The sequence below is a fragment of the Cyprinodon tularosa genome, unplaced genomic scaffold (genome assembly GCF_016077235.1).
Source record: "Cyprinodon tularosa strain WSP-4 unplaced genomic scaffold, ASM1607723v1 ctg387, whole genome shotgun sequence".
In the NCBI taxonomy this organism is placed as follows: domain Eukaryota; kingdom Metazoa; phylum Chordata; class Actinopteri; order Cyprinodontiformes; family Cyprinodontidae; genus Cyprinodon; species Cyprinodon tularosa.
This window is the reverse complement of record NW_024039104.1, coordinates 1,197,833-1,215,469: the sequence shown is the minus strand read 5'-3', so window position 1 is coordinate 1,215,469 and position 17,637 is coordinate 1,197,833. Positions and strand designations below refer to the sequence as shown.

The following is a 17,637-nucleotide window of genomic DNA, read 5'->3' as shown; positions in this document are numbered from 1 at the left end:
TGCAGAATTGTTTTAATTCATCCACATTAGAGGGTTCTTGTCGGATCATTGGTCTAACTTTGACTCGTTGACTCCAAAATATTAAGAGGCAGATATGGTTCAGATTAGGGCTGGGTAAAAAAAAAAAGATTGATTTAATCGATTTTGGATTGATTCCTTTACATTTTTGCAAAATTGATGTCTAGGGAATGAGATCGATTAGTTTTATAGTGACGCACGTGACGTTCACATTCAAATGCCGACGCAAGTAACACACCGCTCAGCAAGCTCTCCCAACTGAAATCTGATGTCTGGAACCATTTTGGATTTAAAACGGCTAAAGATAATGTGCTGGATATGTGAAATTAAGGTGGCTTCCCTCTACACTGATGATGAGTAGAGCCTCGCATCTCCTGCTACAGACCACCGCGATGACATCAAGCCAGACAGCTGCAAATATCGCCAATAGGTTGAGTGAAGACATTAACAAATGAGGGCTGACCAGCAAACACCCTGTAGTTGTTACAGACAACGTTGCAAATATGGTTTGTAGAGTGGAGATAATGCAGCTCATGAATGTCTGCTGTGTTCCCGCTGTGCCACGTCTGCTTGCTCGAGTGAGGCTTCACTTTTTCACTTCGTAAACAAGTTTGCACTTTTGAGACAGTTTTGTACACATCTCAAGTTTAAACTGTCTGATTTACAAGTTTGCACTTGGTGTTTAATATGACAGTAAAAAAATAAACAGTTGAACCACTTTCATTATTGTAAAAACAGAGAATCGAAATGAATCGATTTAGAACTGTATGAATCAAAATCGAATCGATTCAGGACTTTGGCCAAAATACCCAGCCCTAGTTCAGATAGCCTTTTCTTCTTATAAATGGAATAATTTAAAAGATACATTTTTTAATTAGTTAGGTTATCTTTATTTAATAATGCAATTTATTCAATGTTCAGAACTATGCAGAGCAAAAGAAAGAACTAAACAGGAAATGTTTAAGGGAACAAATATGATTATCTCATTTCTGTAACTTAAAGTTAAAGACATGTTTTTTTTACATATTATAACATATATAAGCTAAACTCTCATCAAATGCTTGACAATCATTTCTACAAACCAGCCTTACAGAATCTTGTGTCCAAAATAAACTTTGGAAGCTGGGCATATGAGGACAAATGAGATAAAATAGTTTCTTCTATCTTGCTAAAACAATACAACAGTGTCCCCGTTATCTCAGTTAGATACAGCATGATGCTACAAACAGCATTAAGTCAGCTTATATCATTGCTGTACAATCAACTCTGAAGATATTCTTCTCTCCTAAAAACAGAGAGCTAGAAACATATAATATCCATTTGTTTTAAAAAATAGAGTAGAAAAATATTTTTTTAACATAAACACACCTTCTGAGAACTTTACTGCTCCATTAAAAGCTTTAAGATAAATGCTATTTAAACAAACAGCTAGTAATGAGAGCGGTATAAGAGGATATCAAAAAGTTATGATGCATTTGGGCTAAAATTATGGATTTGAAATTATGTATTTGGTTCGCTCAGCAGCATTTCTCCATGCTGAGAGCGATGACGTGTGATGGAGAACCACAATCAGCAAACAATGGGTATATTTCTGCAGATAACACCTCGTGACGTGACTTGGTTGATTTCCTATTACATACACAGAACTGGGTCAAAAGAAAAAAAATCAACAAGGAGTTGGAGAAATCCCAACAATGAGAGATGAAGTTGCAAATATTTGATGCAAAAAAGTGAATTAATGAAAGATTGGAAAGAATTAGAAAGAAACACTGACAATATTTTGGCATTCTTACAAATAAACTGCACCTGTTCAGAAGATTTTAATCTCTAATCAGAACATTTTACCAAATTCAATCTTTCATTTTCAAATTACAAGTGAGGAACTCTTATATAACAATCACCAACGTAATAGGAAAAATACTGCTCTCATCCAGCTGATGTGGTGTACACTCCTTGGCTTTATAGAGATGCACTGACCCATTTTTCCCCCAATACCGATACATGGTTTTTAGCATATTGGCTAATATCCGATACCGATCTGATACAACTGTGAGGATGACATGCGCCTTGAGGAAAAAAGCCCTGAGATGACGTGTTGTAATTTGCCTCTATAACAAATTGAATTGATTTAAATAACATTATACCATGCAATGTGAGTAAAGGCATCAAGCTTTACATAATTATTTTTTGTTTAAAAAGGTAACAAATGAACACAGATATAAATGATGTAATCAGAATTAAGGCTGTCAGAAATGAAATCTCAGATTTTTTTTCCTACGAAATCTGATTAATCTATTTTTTTTCTCACTTAAGTCTTGTAATAAAAAAGAAATGACATATATTGCTTTCAAAAACTAGTTTTTATTTCAATCCTCCCCTCTGAGAGGTGAACACATTTTAAAGGGCAAAGAGATTCAAGCTTATAAACATGCTTATAAAATCACGTTCAACAACAAACAATGAAAAACATAACAGATTCAAAGATAGCAGTTGATGTAATCACACAGTAACCTAGTTTATCAGTTATAAGTAACACCTATTTACAAAAAACACTTAAAAGGTATAGTGGAGGATTTTCGCAATTATTATTATTTTTATTTTTTTAGTTTTGCTGCACTAGTGGCATATTTTTTCAGCAGTAGGGTGACAGGAAAGTGGGCATGAGAGGGGGTGGGGGGGGGGGATGATGTGGGAAAGGACCACATGTCGGATTCAAACCCGGGTCGGCCGCATCAAAGATTAAGGCCTCCGTACATGGGTCATGTGTGCTATTCGCTGCACCACCTGCACTCCATTTTTGCAAATTTTTGAAAAGACCCACCCTCTCCACTTAAAAAAAAGCACATGCCCAACCCTATACCCGCTCCTGAGAAGGAACTCCTATTAAACGCATGCGAGAGCGTGCACAGGCCCATTTTTCCTCGTGCATGCTGTTTTAAAGTTACCGTTTGCATCGCTCATAAAAGCTTACTTTCCAAAAGAAGATTTGCAATTTTTACACTATGTCAGACTCTCTACCAGTAAGTAAAAATGGGGACGAGCACGTAGGACGGCCTTACGTAAACATATCGCCAGAATGATTGACAATTAGGAGGACCACTTATTTTGATGATCCACCCGGAAAAAGAACATCCTCCACTATGCCTTTAAGTAATATCACTCTGAGCTACGGAAGCCAAGGTAGTGGATAAGTTTAAAAAAAAAAATAAAAAAATTTTCCTGAATTTTTTTGTTTTGAAAAAACAAAAAAGAAATCTATTAAATGATAAAATTGGTATATTGCATTCTTAAAATTGAAGTTACTAGATTGCTGTAACTGTATTGCTCGATATATATATAGAAATGACTGGATCGGCATCATTCAATCGGTATTCGATCGATATCAGAACTGATATCGTAGTACTTTATCTGATCGGTGCGTCACTACCGTTTTAGGTACATCTGTCCTATTAAAAAGTCAACAGTCAAAAAACAGTAGAGCCTCATTCTTTCAGTCTTCTAGCTCTGGTGAAAACAGCTCAGGTAAAACTTTCCTTCCTGTTGTCAGATGTCTGAAAGTCCTCTGCCTCATGTTTCCACTGGCAGCAAAATGTGCATCTGCAAAACCGTTACAAACTAATCAAGGTTTCAAGGACAGCACAGTTATGGACTACATCTTTTGGCATGTCCTCTGCAGGGTTTCATAAAATGCATCATGGCAGTCGTTGCATAACTTTGCCCTAGCTTTCAGTTTGGGGACGTGAAGAGAATTAGAACAACAGATCATAACAATGAAGAAGAAATAAACCTTAAGGACAGAGCAGTTATGGAACAGGCCAAAAACATCCTGAGTTTGGAAGGAATGAGGACTGAAGTGTCAGACTCTGAATTACTCTCCCAAACAAAGAAACCTTGATCTCCAGCCAAAGAGCTGCAGGACTCAGATATGTACACCACAATCAGAACAAATAAGTGCAGAAGCACAGAAAAGCAGAACTAATGAGGTTTCAAGGAATGTTAAAACTGTAGGAGAGAGGTGGAACACTGGCCTAGAGTCTCTATAAGGGGAAAATGATCCTGTGAGTAATGTGCACAGACCAGACAGCCTGACCACTCACATCTAAACTATTTGGCTTGTGCTCCTTATATAGTCCTCATTTAGAAAAAGAGTTAGATTGAAGCTTTACTGCAGCACCTTCCGAATATAAACTGCATACATTACATTTATTTATAAAGAATTAATTTGCTGACCCCAAGGAGGGGAGCTAGAATCATTTGCAGAATGATTATTGATTAAAGTAGGTAATGACAATGTAAAATATGTTCGCCCCAGAACTCAAACCTGAAAGAATTTTATCCGTTGAACCTTTTATTTACACAGCATACATGCTTAAATAATTGTTAGCAAAGGCTGCAGGAAAGTATATTGTGTCTTTATTTAGAAAATATTGATGCTGTGCTCGTTCCTGTTGGAACAGTGTAGATTGACCCTTATGTTCAGGTGCCTCAATGTACATTGGATATTGACTGGCCACCCCTATTAGGATTTTCTGGCTACGCCTCTGGCTGACCCTATTATAAAAATATTTATAGGAATCAGTTTCCCAGCAGAGGTAAATGTTGGATGTTTAAGAAGACAATGACACAAGTTTAAAGACCCTGATGGATAGCCACTCACTCCAAACCCACATAGAGAGAGGTGATCAGAGTGAAATAAAGCAGCAGGATAAAGCAGGGATTGTTTGCAGGAACACATGGTTACAAATCTGTCTGTTCTTACCGAGGAGCTCTTTAGGAACATCTGATGGTTCTTCGCTCATTTTGCTGGATGTTAAAATCCCAAAGAGGGCCGAGAACTGAGTCAACACATGGAGAAGCGCGTAATGTGGAGGGGAATAATGAGGAGAGAAGTGTCAGGTGGCGGTGGTGCGGTTCTCCCGGTTACATGCTTCTCTCCTGCGCTCCTGTCCGGACAATGTATGCGCGCTTTGGAGGGCGCATCTCCCCGCGGTAAATCAAACGCTCTTGGTCCAGATGTCGTTTAAAGGATAAAAAAAAAAATCAGAGGAGGGGAAATGAAGGCTGAAGTATTATTTAGTTCATGCAGAACACTAGAGCTCCGGGTGCATGAAAGGATCACCGCTGTGGTACATGTTTTTCCAGCCGTGGCCCTGCAGGAAAGCCGAGGATATTACAGTGCGATCCAATAGTAATGTAGGGAGCCCCTCCCAGCTCGGTGATGCCAAAGCTGGGAGCCGATGTGATGCCGGGGCGTAGTGGCGTGGCAGAAGGGGGCGGCGGCGATGGTGGAGACACACTGTGTGGAATGAGCTGTGTGCGCAGGCAAATTCTGTCTAACGGGGACCCCTAGCGGCTTTTAAAGGGTACTACTGATAGAAAGCCAATGTATTTTATGACACTAAGCTAAACAGAAGGCTACCCTGTTTCTATTCACTGTGCAATTTTTATTTTATTTCATTTATTTATTTATTTTTCTCACGGTCTCTTATATATGAAGTTTATATGAACAAACTGACTTTCCTAGGGGTTCATGTTTAAACATATATAAGACACCATTAATGCTTAATCATCCTGATGTTTTGTAAACATTTGGAATTGTTTTTTTATGGATTATTTAACTGTTCTCTCTTTGTCTCTCGCTCTCATTTACTTTTTTTAAATTTAATTTACAGATTTACAGTTTGACACACAAAAACAGAGACATCAATCACTTTTTTGTGAATATATCAAACAAAAAAATAGAAAAGCCATTGGCAAATAAATTGCATAAAATTCTTGTATCTTATATGCACCAATATAATTTAAAAATACAACAACAAAAAAAGAAAAAAGGATTTTGAAGCATGCAGTGTGCATATATGTGAATATTTGTAGATAACAGTGACATGTGAATATATTTCATTGTCATTACACTGTTACAAGTACAGAGCAACAAAATGAACTCTCTGCATTTAACCAATCCCCTTGGGGAGCACTGGGAGCACTGGGTCTGTAGGAGTGGGGCTCTAACTCAAGACCTTTGAATTTCAAGCACATTTCCCCAACCACACCCCTAAAATGTGGAAAACTTTTGACAGCGCCCCTGGTTTAATCACTGGACATATTTTGACCACTTTTTTATTTGTGATATGAACATTGTGGTGGTCATATGGTCAGTAACCCCACACACAACCACCTTTTCACTTTAAGTTTTAACACACAGTAGCATAAATACATTGGATTGTTTGTTTTTATTTTAACAATATTAGAATACATTAGTTCCAATTGTAGCGCGCACATTTGGTTAACTTTTTTATATTTAACTTAGTCAAATACTTAATATTGTTTGTGCTTCCTTTTCTGGTGCTGTGGAGAGTCCCTTCAGCTGGGAGAATGCAAAGGACTCTGGCTGGCGCACTCATTGTCTGATTGGGTGATACCATCTGGAGTTCCACTATGGGGGAAGACCATGAAGCTCACATTTCAATATGCTGCACAATCTTTTCATTCTTTTGCTTTTGTGATTTGCTCATTTTGTTAATTTTGTTCAGTTATTGGTAATCAAAGTTTATTCCTTAAGCTAACTGTTTAGTTTTTTTGTTTTGTTTTTTTTTGTTAAATATGTGTAGATGTTGTCCCTACCTTTTCCTCGGTGTGCCACTCTGGTCTGATCAACCAGCATTTAAGTTCCCTTTGTTTGCTGTGTTTCGGGTCAGTTTTGTTTGTGCAGTTAGTTTGGTGTTTTGTTATGTTTAACCTTTCTTTTTTTGCTTTAAGTTAGTCTCTTCATTTGACCTCTTTTATGGGCCCTGTCATTATTGTTTGGATTCTTGTTACTGTGGGGAAATGAAACCCATTTTCTTGATAATCACCAATGTGTCCTCATGCTTTACCAGCTCGGTCCCTCCCAAACATAAAAATACTTTAAACTGATGAATTAATCCAGATGATGCTAAGGCACCCACCTTATCTAAGATGCACAATGGTTAAAGTGTAATTCCGCAGTGGCGTAAGTAGACCATTATACAATTAATTCAATCATTAGTGAGGAAATAAAACTGGTCTCCCCCTACATGGAAAAAGCAACTTCCTCCCTACAAATATGCTGTGTGAGGGAAATTTAGGTTTGTGATAGCGACTTCAAAACATTGACATTTTTTTTTTCCTTAAACCGCTTAGTGATAATTGTGAGCTATTTGAAGCTATGTATGTTCCTTCTCAGTGAATTGTTTAAGTGTCTTGGACTTTAAATTCTATTCTGGATTTACATGGAAGCCAATGAAGGGAAGTTAGGACTACAGTTTGTGGACTTCCTGATAGTAAAGAATTACAATAGACCAGCCTTGAAGTAACAAATGTATGGACTAGTTTCTCAGCATCAGCCTTGGACAGGATATTTCTAATTATTGCAATATACCTAGAGACCCTAGAAAACCCCTTCCACACGGGATTTAAATGACAGGTCCTATCCATAATAACACCAAGATTTTTCACTTTATTATTATAATATATAATTATCTTATAAATCTCATTATTGATAGTGATGAATGAAGAGATTATGCATGTACTAGTATGTGCGTTATTTCTTTTTTTTTAATCTGATTTTGGTGTAAGCACTTTCAAAATTGGATCTGTAAAGCATTTTGACAAAGATGACTTGGCACAAAGGAATTTTTGAGAAGAAAAAAAAATGTCAGCATATATTTTGTCTCATTCATAAAATTGTACTGTATGTGCTGGGTGCTTACTGCAGGTGGTTTCTTGTTTTTGTCTAATAATAAAAAGCTATGTTAGTGGGAAATGGATAAAAAGGTTACATCTGATAAAGCATGGCTTCTTCCCATGCCTTTTCAATGCTTTGATTACCACTAAAATAAAATCAGAAAGTGAATAAAACAAATTTTCTCTCTTACATACAGACTCTCATGTGATCTGTGGGATGAAATACCAGAAGTTGAGATTATTAACATTGGTTTTCTCAGGTGTTCAAATACTTATTTTCAGCTGTATCATACAAATAAATAGTTAAAAATTATACATTGTGATTTTTAGATTTTCTTTTTAGATGATGTCTCTCACAGTGGACCTGCAACTAAATTAACAATTTCAGACCTCTCCATGATTTACAAGTGGGATAACTTGCAAAATAGCAGGTTGTTCAAAAACTTATTTTCCTCACTGTAGATAACATTGTGCATGAGGATGAAAAGAAAGAACAACTAAGATGGGAGTTGGAAAAAAATTGATTTCCACTTCAGATTGAAACAAAGAAAGTGTTAATAAGAACAGTTCTTTCTCACAAATGGGTTAAATTATGCTTCTTACAATGGTTTGGAAATAGAACACAGTCTATATATATATATTTATATGTATATATATATATATATATATATATATATATATATATATATAAAATAGACCCCATTAAATCATTTTTTACCTTGACTGGCACTAATAGTGAGGTATGGATAATTTTGTCCAATATCTTATTAAACTTGACTTTTTGTCACAGATTGCCAAAATGGACCGAGGAAGTCAAAGACAGGTGTAAATAACAACAATAACAGTTATACAGTTTACAGATTGTTGACAGACTTCTCATATACTACTGCTCCTTTAAATTAATCTATATCTGCCCTTTTAATAGTCCTGAAGAAATGTAAGTATTGCTTCAGCAAATGCAGCACACTACGGTTCTGCTGCCGTACAGAATGGAACGAGCTCCAGCTGCTCCACCACTGTGCAGCTTGCCAGCTACAACAACAGTGGTCCAGCATCCTCCCACCAAGTTTCCTCCTGAATGTCACCTGTGTCACAACTTCAGCTTGGATCACCCTGTAACACCCCGCCCGCTGAATGAAGCCACAGCATGCCTGGTCCATCTTGCCATATCCCACCTGCTCCAGCTTCTCCCTTCCAAGCTCTTCCTTGACATACTGTTTATCAGTACTGACAATGTTCAGGCCCACTTGTCAAGACTATTCCGGTCTCATCAAGGAGGAGTAGCCAGGGGGGTTAGGAAGAGGAAGCGGGAGACCCCTTGGTCACATACTTTCATTGTTTTGCGTGAGCCACAATCATGTGTTATGTTCACAATTGAGGAGTCTCGCTACTACTCCGCTTGTGGTTTGGGGAAAAAAAACGTATTTTTCCCACACAACGAAGACCATTCTTTCTTCAGCAAGAATCTCCTCTCTGCATTCCCCCCACTTAGAGATGCTGTCTGGTTTCTCCTGGCCCATGTCACCGGCTGAAAGTTGTTAGAAGAACTTCCCATACCACCATTGGGATACAGCCTGAGCTATGTACGGTCAGCTTTATCAAGGACTTTACTCCAACAAAGCCTTAATCTGCCAGTTGATGATATATGTTTCAACCTTTACATCAACATAAGTGTGCTTTATATTTTATAGATGTTCAACTTATTTATTTTTTTGTACAATGTGCTTAAGCCTGTTAAGTGATGGAAAGGTGTCTTCTAGTCCTTAAACCCCCTTTGGGACTTGGCGGACCATATCCAGGAGGTAAAAATGACAATTAATTTTTCAAAAACATAGAGCGTTATATTAGACATTAGAAGATAACTGGTAGCTATGCAAATGATGTATTTACAAATGATAAATTGTTCATTAGCGTAGCAAAATTTAACGGACTAATTAAAATTTTCTTTGGTTTTCTTTTTCCTACATTACTCACAATGAAAAAAGAAATGACACGTATGGCCCATACTCATATCAATATCTTGAAGAAACAGATTTATGTGAAGTTGTGATTTTTCATAGTGACTCATGCTGTTTTGCTGGGGGGGAGAGGGGGTTTCACAGAGAGGACATGACGTAGCCATGGCTATCCAGCAGTCTTTGCCAGTCAGTAAATGTTTTTTAAACAAAAATTTAAAAAGACCAGTACTGTCCTTGTAATCAAAATTTGTATATAATGCTTTAATATTCACTTTTTCCCCTGTTTTCAGCTGACAATCTCACCTGGCGTATACTGTATTATGTTCACTTTAGTACAGACACAAACACATTTTTTTTTAGGTTTTTCCATATTCTCTTGTTATTGTTGTTATTTTTGCAATACAGCTTATAATAATAATATGGCCAAAAATAACATCCCAACATATTTCTTAATTTCAGTTGATACAATATAATTACAATATTGATATAAACCGCATAAAAGTGGACACTTCTGATAGTCTTTGAGATGCTTTTATGCCGTTTATATCAAAACAGCAAAAAAACCTCAGAAAGACTAGCAGAAGTGCCCACTACAGATAAGTGTACAAACTTATGACAACTGTTTTGCCATATTTATAAAATTCCTCCGATATACCATTTAAAAAATACTTACTTTAAATATAAAAACACATAAGTCTACATCAAACCCAGAAAATGTGTCAGTAATAAATGCTGTAATCATAGACTGTTATCTATCATATTATATCTCGGTAATTGCATTTAGTTATATCGCAAAAATATATTGATATTGACTTATTGTGCAACCCTGTTTTGGCATTTAGGTTTTGCCATATTAGGTCATTCTCAGTGCGCAAATGTGTGATGTGTTCTCCGTTTGTACATTTCTTCGGATTTAACTTTCCAGTTTATTCTTGTTCTTTACACATTAAGTATATATATATATATATATATATAATTCTTAAAAGTATTTAATTGTACTTTTTATAGCTTTAGTATTTTTATTTTTCTACTTCACACAGTGTGTTCTAAGAACAGCACCTTGCACTCCAGGTTGAAGCTATTGGGGCACCTCAGGGTGTTACAAGGTATGTAATTTGACATAACTGCGATCTGAGTATTATGTTAACATCCTTAAAGCTACAAATATTTTGTATAATATTGCTCTGCAGCACGTCCGGGAGCAGGAAACGGTGGAAGCCTTAGAACTTGTCATTGAAAAAGGAACAAGAAAGTAAGTTTTATGCACAGTTGCATTTATTTCAGATATTAATAGATGTTCTTTGGTTGACTTGGCTCAGAAACTATTAAAAAAACTATTTTCATTAATTTCAGATGGAACTACATACTTATATTATATTAAACTGAACTTCCAATATTCACCACTGTTCAGCACCAAGTACCTTTTTACACTTATCACGGAGCAGGTTTTGCAATGAATCATGGGATATCCAAGGATAGATAGGATACACCAGACCCATCCTTCAAACCAGGCAAAAGGAGATACATTTGTAGGCCGCATAACGAGGAGTCATAGAATCTGATCAGATTCCAGCGCCGTGCTATGACATAATCGGGCCTTCAAATCTGGCCTTCGGAGGAGGCATCCCATAGATTCGAACGCAGCCTACTTGCTGAACTTAGGGCTGTTTCCTGTTTCATTACTGGGGGGCTGATTAATCCAGGTGTCACTGGCCCTGGTTACTGAGGTCAGGCATGTCTGGATTAATCAGTGCATCCAGTAGAAAAATATAGGAAACAAAAGAGCTGCCTTCAGGAAGTAGTAGAGTTGTGCGTAGAGCCTATTCCCTCTCAGCAAAGACATTTTCGAAAGCAGAAAACAAATGATAAACAGAAATATATTTTATTTATTTATACATTTTCTAAAAAAAGAAAAAGACATTTTCACTGGTGCAAATAAGGACGGTGTCGGTTCAGAAACTGTTCAGTTAACCTTTTCTGGGTTTATACTGAGAGTTTATTTAACAGGCTCAGGGTCATGATTTCATGTTTATAGAAAGGACGCAAATACGCAACATCTAGTTTTATTCCGTCCTTATTATTATTCTTAATTCAGAGTATACAACTGTATATCACAAGGGATTTCTGTAGAAGTTGTATCTAGATTCACAATCAAAACAAAGACGTGGCAAAAAAAAAACATTTCACAGCATTTAATACATTCTTTGGCAATTATACATGCTGATAGAAATATTGTATACTTCATTTTCAACTTTGAATTCATCCTAAAATTCCTTTACTAATGACTTTAGCAGCAACTTTTTGGTGATTAACTTCAATGATTCAGCAGAACTCATGTAAAAGTTCCTGGATCACAGCAGTATCTGCATATGATGTTGTAATGTGCGCGTCTGTCCACTAGATGGTGGCATATTATTTCACCAGTTTCCCTAAGGTTGCTTACCGTAGTCTAAAAATGCTGAACAAAGATGAAGTAGTTTTACCTTTAATGTTCATGTCTTATACTAAGACTTCATACAGCTAAAGCAAAATGTTTACATGGAACTAGACTACACTTATCTACAGTATTTAAAATCCACATGACTCCAAAAAAGTCATCTACATCCTTTACTACATAAGAGGAGTTTCACAATATCTGTCAGTAAACTCAGGAGAATGTCATTTAAGCTTTTTTGTGCTATCTGCTGTTCTCAGATGCCCCCTCAACTGAAGATCAAAATATCAGTGAAATTAATATTATTGCTGATGTACTGAAATCGAATAAGAAAAACAATCTGTTAAAAGGTAAATTATGAGTAGTAAATTGCAGGTTAAAAAAATTACATCTTATTTCTAAATCTTTTTTGCAGGGTGAGGTTCAGTATTCCTAAGAAAACAGAAATTTCACTGTTTTAGTCGGTGTATTCTCTTTTAGGGAGTCTGCCTGCTCATTTATAATTCATTATCACTCTCTTGTTTCATGGCAGCTTACAAGCCGACAGTCCAACCTTGAACTACCAGTCATGTTTTATTAAAAAATGATAGCTGAACCAAATTTTTTCAATGCAATGCATTCCAATCTATACAATTACTGGTGAAACCCATAGGAACATAAAATTTATTTTGAGCTCAGATAAACCAGATTTATAGATAAAGTCAGCATCAGAAATTCTCCTTTGAGACTACTTTCCAGATAGTTGGTGAACTGGTTATGATAAAATCACCTCAGTCTGCCAACATATAAAATCTGTTAGTTTCTTTAAGGATACCTTCTTTTTCTGTTGATTTTCTATACACATCTCAGTTTTCTGATTTTAATATTCGATTGGTTGCTATGCCCTATCAGGCCACCAATGCATCATAGAAGAGCACTTTTGACAGAAAACCCACACATTTACAATTGGGTAAAATCACTAGCATATATGCTTTGGAACTGTTCTATATATAATGGGACTACCCAAAGGAAAACCGCACAATGTGCATGTTAAACATGCACATAGGGGTCCTGCCAAATTTGGAAACCAGCACCTTTTAAAGCAACAGTGTTAACCACCAAGCCATTGTGCATTTCCATGATTACTCGAAACTATACTGTCTCTCTTGGCTAAACTTTTAAACAAATTATTTTTCAGTTGTGGGCCTAGCTAAGAAAAACTCAAAAAAATAATGTACCGTATTTTCACGACCATAAGGCGCACCGTACTAAAAGGCGCAGTCTCAGTTATGTGTCCCATTTCTGTATTTAACACACACATAAGGCGCACCGGACTATAGGGTGCTTTTTTTATATACAGGTACATGTCCTCTACTACGTTTAAATACCTCTACTGCGTATTTAAAAATAGAGCGGGAGCAAACCTGAGTATGACTGTGCTTTATTCATGTATTTATTACAAAGTATTAATCAAACACAGACACATCGCTGATGACAGAGCGCTGTGATCACTCCTCTGAAACAGTTTATTGACGCATAAATTAACTTAAAATCCTGAAACCTTCCGACAGAATATGTTCGCTTTTATTACCGGTATCCTGGTGCCTGCAGTTTAGATTATTTAGATGAAAAACACCTGCCAGCCACCGCGGTGAACCCGGAGGCGACCCGGCCCAGAGGCTGCTGTTGAAGGGATTCCTACTGTTGGCGCACCGCTGGTATGTGGGGGTCTGAGCGCCTCCGACAGAAATAGTATAGGCAGGATAATAATCTGGATGAACTGACTGCAATGATTAAGTTTTCAGGTGGACTTTCTCACTTAAAAACATATTAAAACTACTTTATTCCCACTGATCACAGCAAATATAGCTGCAAGATTTAGATTATTTAATACTTATTTAATACGGACTCTAGACTTAAACAATTAAGAAATAATTGAATATGTAATCTTAACATTTTTAGAATGAATAAATTAGTATAATTGCTTGACATTTTCAGCCTGGCTTGTTGCACCTCCGACTGCTTGATTTTTAAAAAGAACCTCACTAATGAAATGTAATAGTCTTTGTCAATCAGAGTGCTAAAATGGACACCATTTAATAATACACACAAAGTACTTTTTTATCAGAACAAAGTTAACCTTAACTGATTTTTTTTGTTTTTGTTTGAAAAGTTCAGTTTTTGCTATATTCCACCTTTTTAAAACAAATGGCATATTAACAAGGCTCTGGATTTATTTTAACCATATGTTCTTATTGCACTGCCCTCGACTGAAACAGTCATCTTTAATGGTAATAAAGGGTGAATGCATAAAATCTATTGTTGTTGAGAGGGCAACACAACACTGACTTACAATATAGTCAACAGGTGTTTGCAATTGATTTGCACCTAAAGAGACCCAGTGTTGGAATGTTCTTGCCTTACAACAGGCTTTCTACCACCACCCTCCTACATCTCTCCATCCTATTGTTATAATAGTGTGGTAAGGTGAGAGCGGGACCATGATAATTGCCGTGCTGACGCGGTGTCATCCAACACCACATTATCTAGTTAGCAGTACCCTTTCAGAAGCAACGCTGTTATAATTTTAGGGCTCTAACCTTTCTCACATGGCAAACAAGAAGGTTAAATAGTCCAACAGTGCAGTAAAACCACTACTCTTTTGTTGTATCTCCTTTGTAATTCTCTAATGTCATGAAAAGCAAAACCGGTCAGAGATCGGGAAGCTTGAAAAAGACCCGTCAGTTTGAAAGGCTATCAACGACTATGCTGCATTTTAAACCAGACTATCAAAACAAGGTAAGGTGAGCTGAGAGTTCTGATGTAACAGACGACATGTGTGATTCAACACCGATTAGCTGTTAGGTTTATTTTATGTCCCTGGTAGGAAGTTATTAAGGTCATGAGTTATACATGCATAATTATCTGTCAGTGGTGGTAATCCATAAGTAGCTTCCATCTATTATATTTGATGCAAAGAAACCAAACATCTGAGCTTTTTAAGGCTCTTATTAGTTGTCTCAGCTCAGGGGCGTTGCTAGGCACAAAGCTTTACTGGGGCACTGGCCCCCTACCGCATATGCCCCTCCTTCCATACATAAATACAGACAAGCACACTGCCCAACCCTGATACATTCCTACCAAAATTACCGGTTGAGATATTAATGAGAATAAGAGCATATTTGTTTAAACAAACATGAACATTTTCAACATGGCAGCTAAAAAAAATAAGACATCAACAACTTTGACAAATAAAAAGTTTCCTTATACACATTCTGAAGTAATCATTAATTCCTAGGTTTCAGAGTTTTAGTTCGGGGGAAAGTTTAACTCATCCTGAGCTAAGTTTTCCTTTTATTTTTTGAGCATTTTAGTGTACCTCCTATTTAGCATTTTTGCAAAGTGGTGAATCACTTGTGACTCAGCTTAGAAAGTTCTTCCTTTTCAACTGATAAAATAACAGGATGATGGAGCCTGTCTTTTCCCATTGTGCACCTCAGCCAAGTGTGGATCTTTCTCAACACACTGAATGATCTTTCACAACTCCATCTGTAGACTGGGATTGTGAGGGAGATCTGGATGACCTGCGTTAGTGTTGGGAACATGATGTTATCAAGCAAGTTAAAAACACACTGTATATCCTTGATGACAAGTCTTTCTTTTTTAACCAGGAAAAGCTCAAACCATTTTGAATTAAATGAACGTTTTTTTACTCCAAATTTGTCCTGGGGATAGTGGGACAACTTCACTTGTTTAGGACCACCATGCTTTCCCCCTAAGTCACTAATGTCCCCTTCTTGTTTGTGGACGCTGGTTGTTGCTCCCTCATCACCTTCATGGTCCTGTCTCTCCTCTGTCTCTTGCCTGTCAGTCTCGCCTCCTCCTCCCTTTCCTACTCCAGCACCTGCATTCTCATTCTCTACAGCAAACATTAAAAAACGTAAATTTACAATTATGTAAATATCTATCATATTGCTTATAACGTTCCTAATGTAACTGCTTAGCTTAAATCACTAATTCATTACGGGACCTTACCTCCCTCTCTCTCATTTTGTTCTACTGCTTCCCTGTCTCTGCTTCATGTGAGGAATTTCCTGATATCCATCTACAAACCAATGCAGTAATTTTCAGTTAGTAGCCTATAATCATGTGGTTTCACTGGGAAAATAATAAAATTGACGGGTAAGAAACGTTACCAGAACTAAAAATGCGTCGCGGCCGCACAGTGTCCCATCCAACTCAGTTGAGAGCAGCGTGTTAATTTTCCTGCAGTTCATGCAGTGACATGCGCTGACGTGGGGGCGCTATTACATCCTCAATTTGGAGTTACCAACACACTTGCTGCGCATTTGAGTAGAAATATACGTCTCCTTCCATTGGAATTATCTAAATTGATGCATTAAAAAAATGTATCACTGTTGCAAATATTCATGAGATTTATACTGGGGCACAGCTCATTTATACTGGGGCACGTGCCCCAGTAAATGGGGTCTGGCGACGCCGATGTCTCAGCTTATGATTAACTAGTATTAAGCATCGGATAGGAGACAAAAGTGTAATTGAATTAAAATACAATCTAAAGTGTTATCTTTTTTTCTGTGGTAATGTTAAGCACACAAAAATTATATATATATGAGAATTTGTGCATACGTGTGTACCACATGGTATTTTAAATTAACATCTAATAATGTTTGCCCTCTATGGATCTAATTGGTCACATATATTTCCCAATATTTGTTATGAAATAACTGCATGTAGAATTTGTATTAGTGCTAGTATACATTGAAATAGGAGGAATTTATATCATGAATAGGCCAAATGGATAAACTGATGGTTAGTTTTATCCCATGCACAGGCCTTCATGACTCTGGGGCTTGCACCATTAGGACCTGGTGATTATTGTTGGGATCTGGAGGTCTGTCCACCTTTCTCCAGCAGAGGGCGTTCTAGGTCTCCTGGAGCTGAAGCTGACCACCACACCTGCGGCTCATGAGCTCATCAGGAGACCGTCATTTAAGGAGGGGCAGAGCTACAATCCAACGCCAGAGTGTTTGCCAGTTATGGTTAGCGAACCTGAGCCAACCTGCCTGTCTGTATCTCTGACTCCCTGGAAGCCTGAACCTAATCTGCTTTTTGTCCTCTTTTTTTATTTTTTATTTAACCTTTATTTAACCAGGAAAGTCCCATTGAGTTAAAGTAACTCTTCTTCCAGGGAGTCCTGGCCAAGAAGGCGGCTTAAAAAGTTACATTAACATAAAACCACAGGAGACAAGACAACCACAGCTACATATCATCTAGGCAAAAGTAAACACAACACAACAAGATTGGGCATACACATACAACCAAAAAGTAAATAGAAAACAAGGCATCCAATCAAAAACAGTTGCATCTGTCAGTGAATGATGATTTTAACAGGTCTTTAAAAGAATTTATGGATGGAAGTACTTCAAGATTTAAAGTGGCTTGAAGTTCATTCCATGCTTTAGGTGCAAATGATGAAAATGCTGTTTTTCCTAGTTCAGTTCTTGTAAATGGAGTATGTAAAAG

At 37.1% G+C, this 17,637-nt stretch overlaps 1 protein-coding gene across 4 annotated transcripts in view; it reads right to left on the bottom strand.

Annotated features, from left to right (window-relative positions):
• The window catches only part of LOC119791333 (F-actin-uncapping protein LRRC16A-like), a 78,100-nt gene extending 72,902 nt beyond the window's left edge, over window positions 1–5,198 (bottom strand). For all 4 annotated transcript variants that reach the window (XM_038297378.1, XM_038297380.1, XM_038297379.1 and 1 more), the window contains exon 1: window positions 4,778–5,198. In XM_038297378.1, coding sequence (XP_038153306.1) covers window positions 4,778–4,817 — 40 coding nt within the window. In that variant the 5' untranslated portion in view covers window positions 4,818–5,198. The remainder of the gene's footprint in view (window positions 1–4,777) is intronic.
• Between the last annotated feature and the right edge of the window lie 12,439 nt (window positions 5,199–17,637).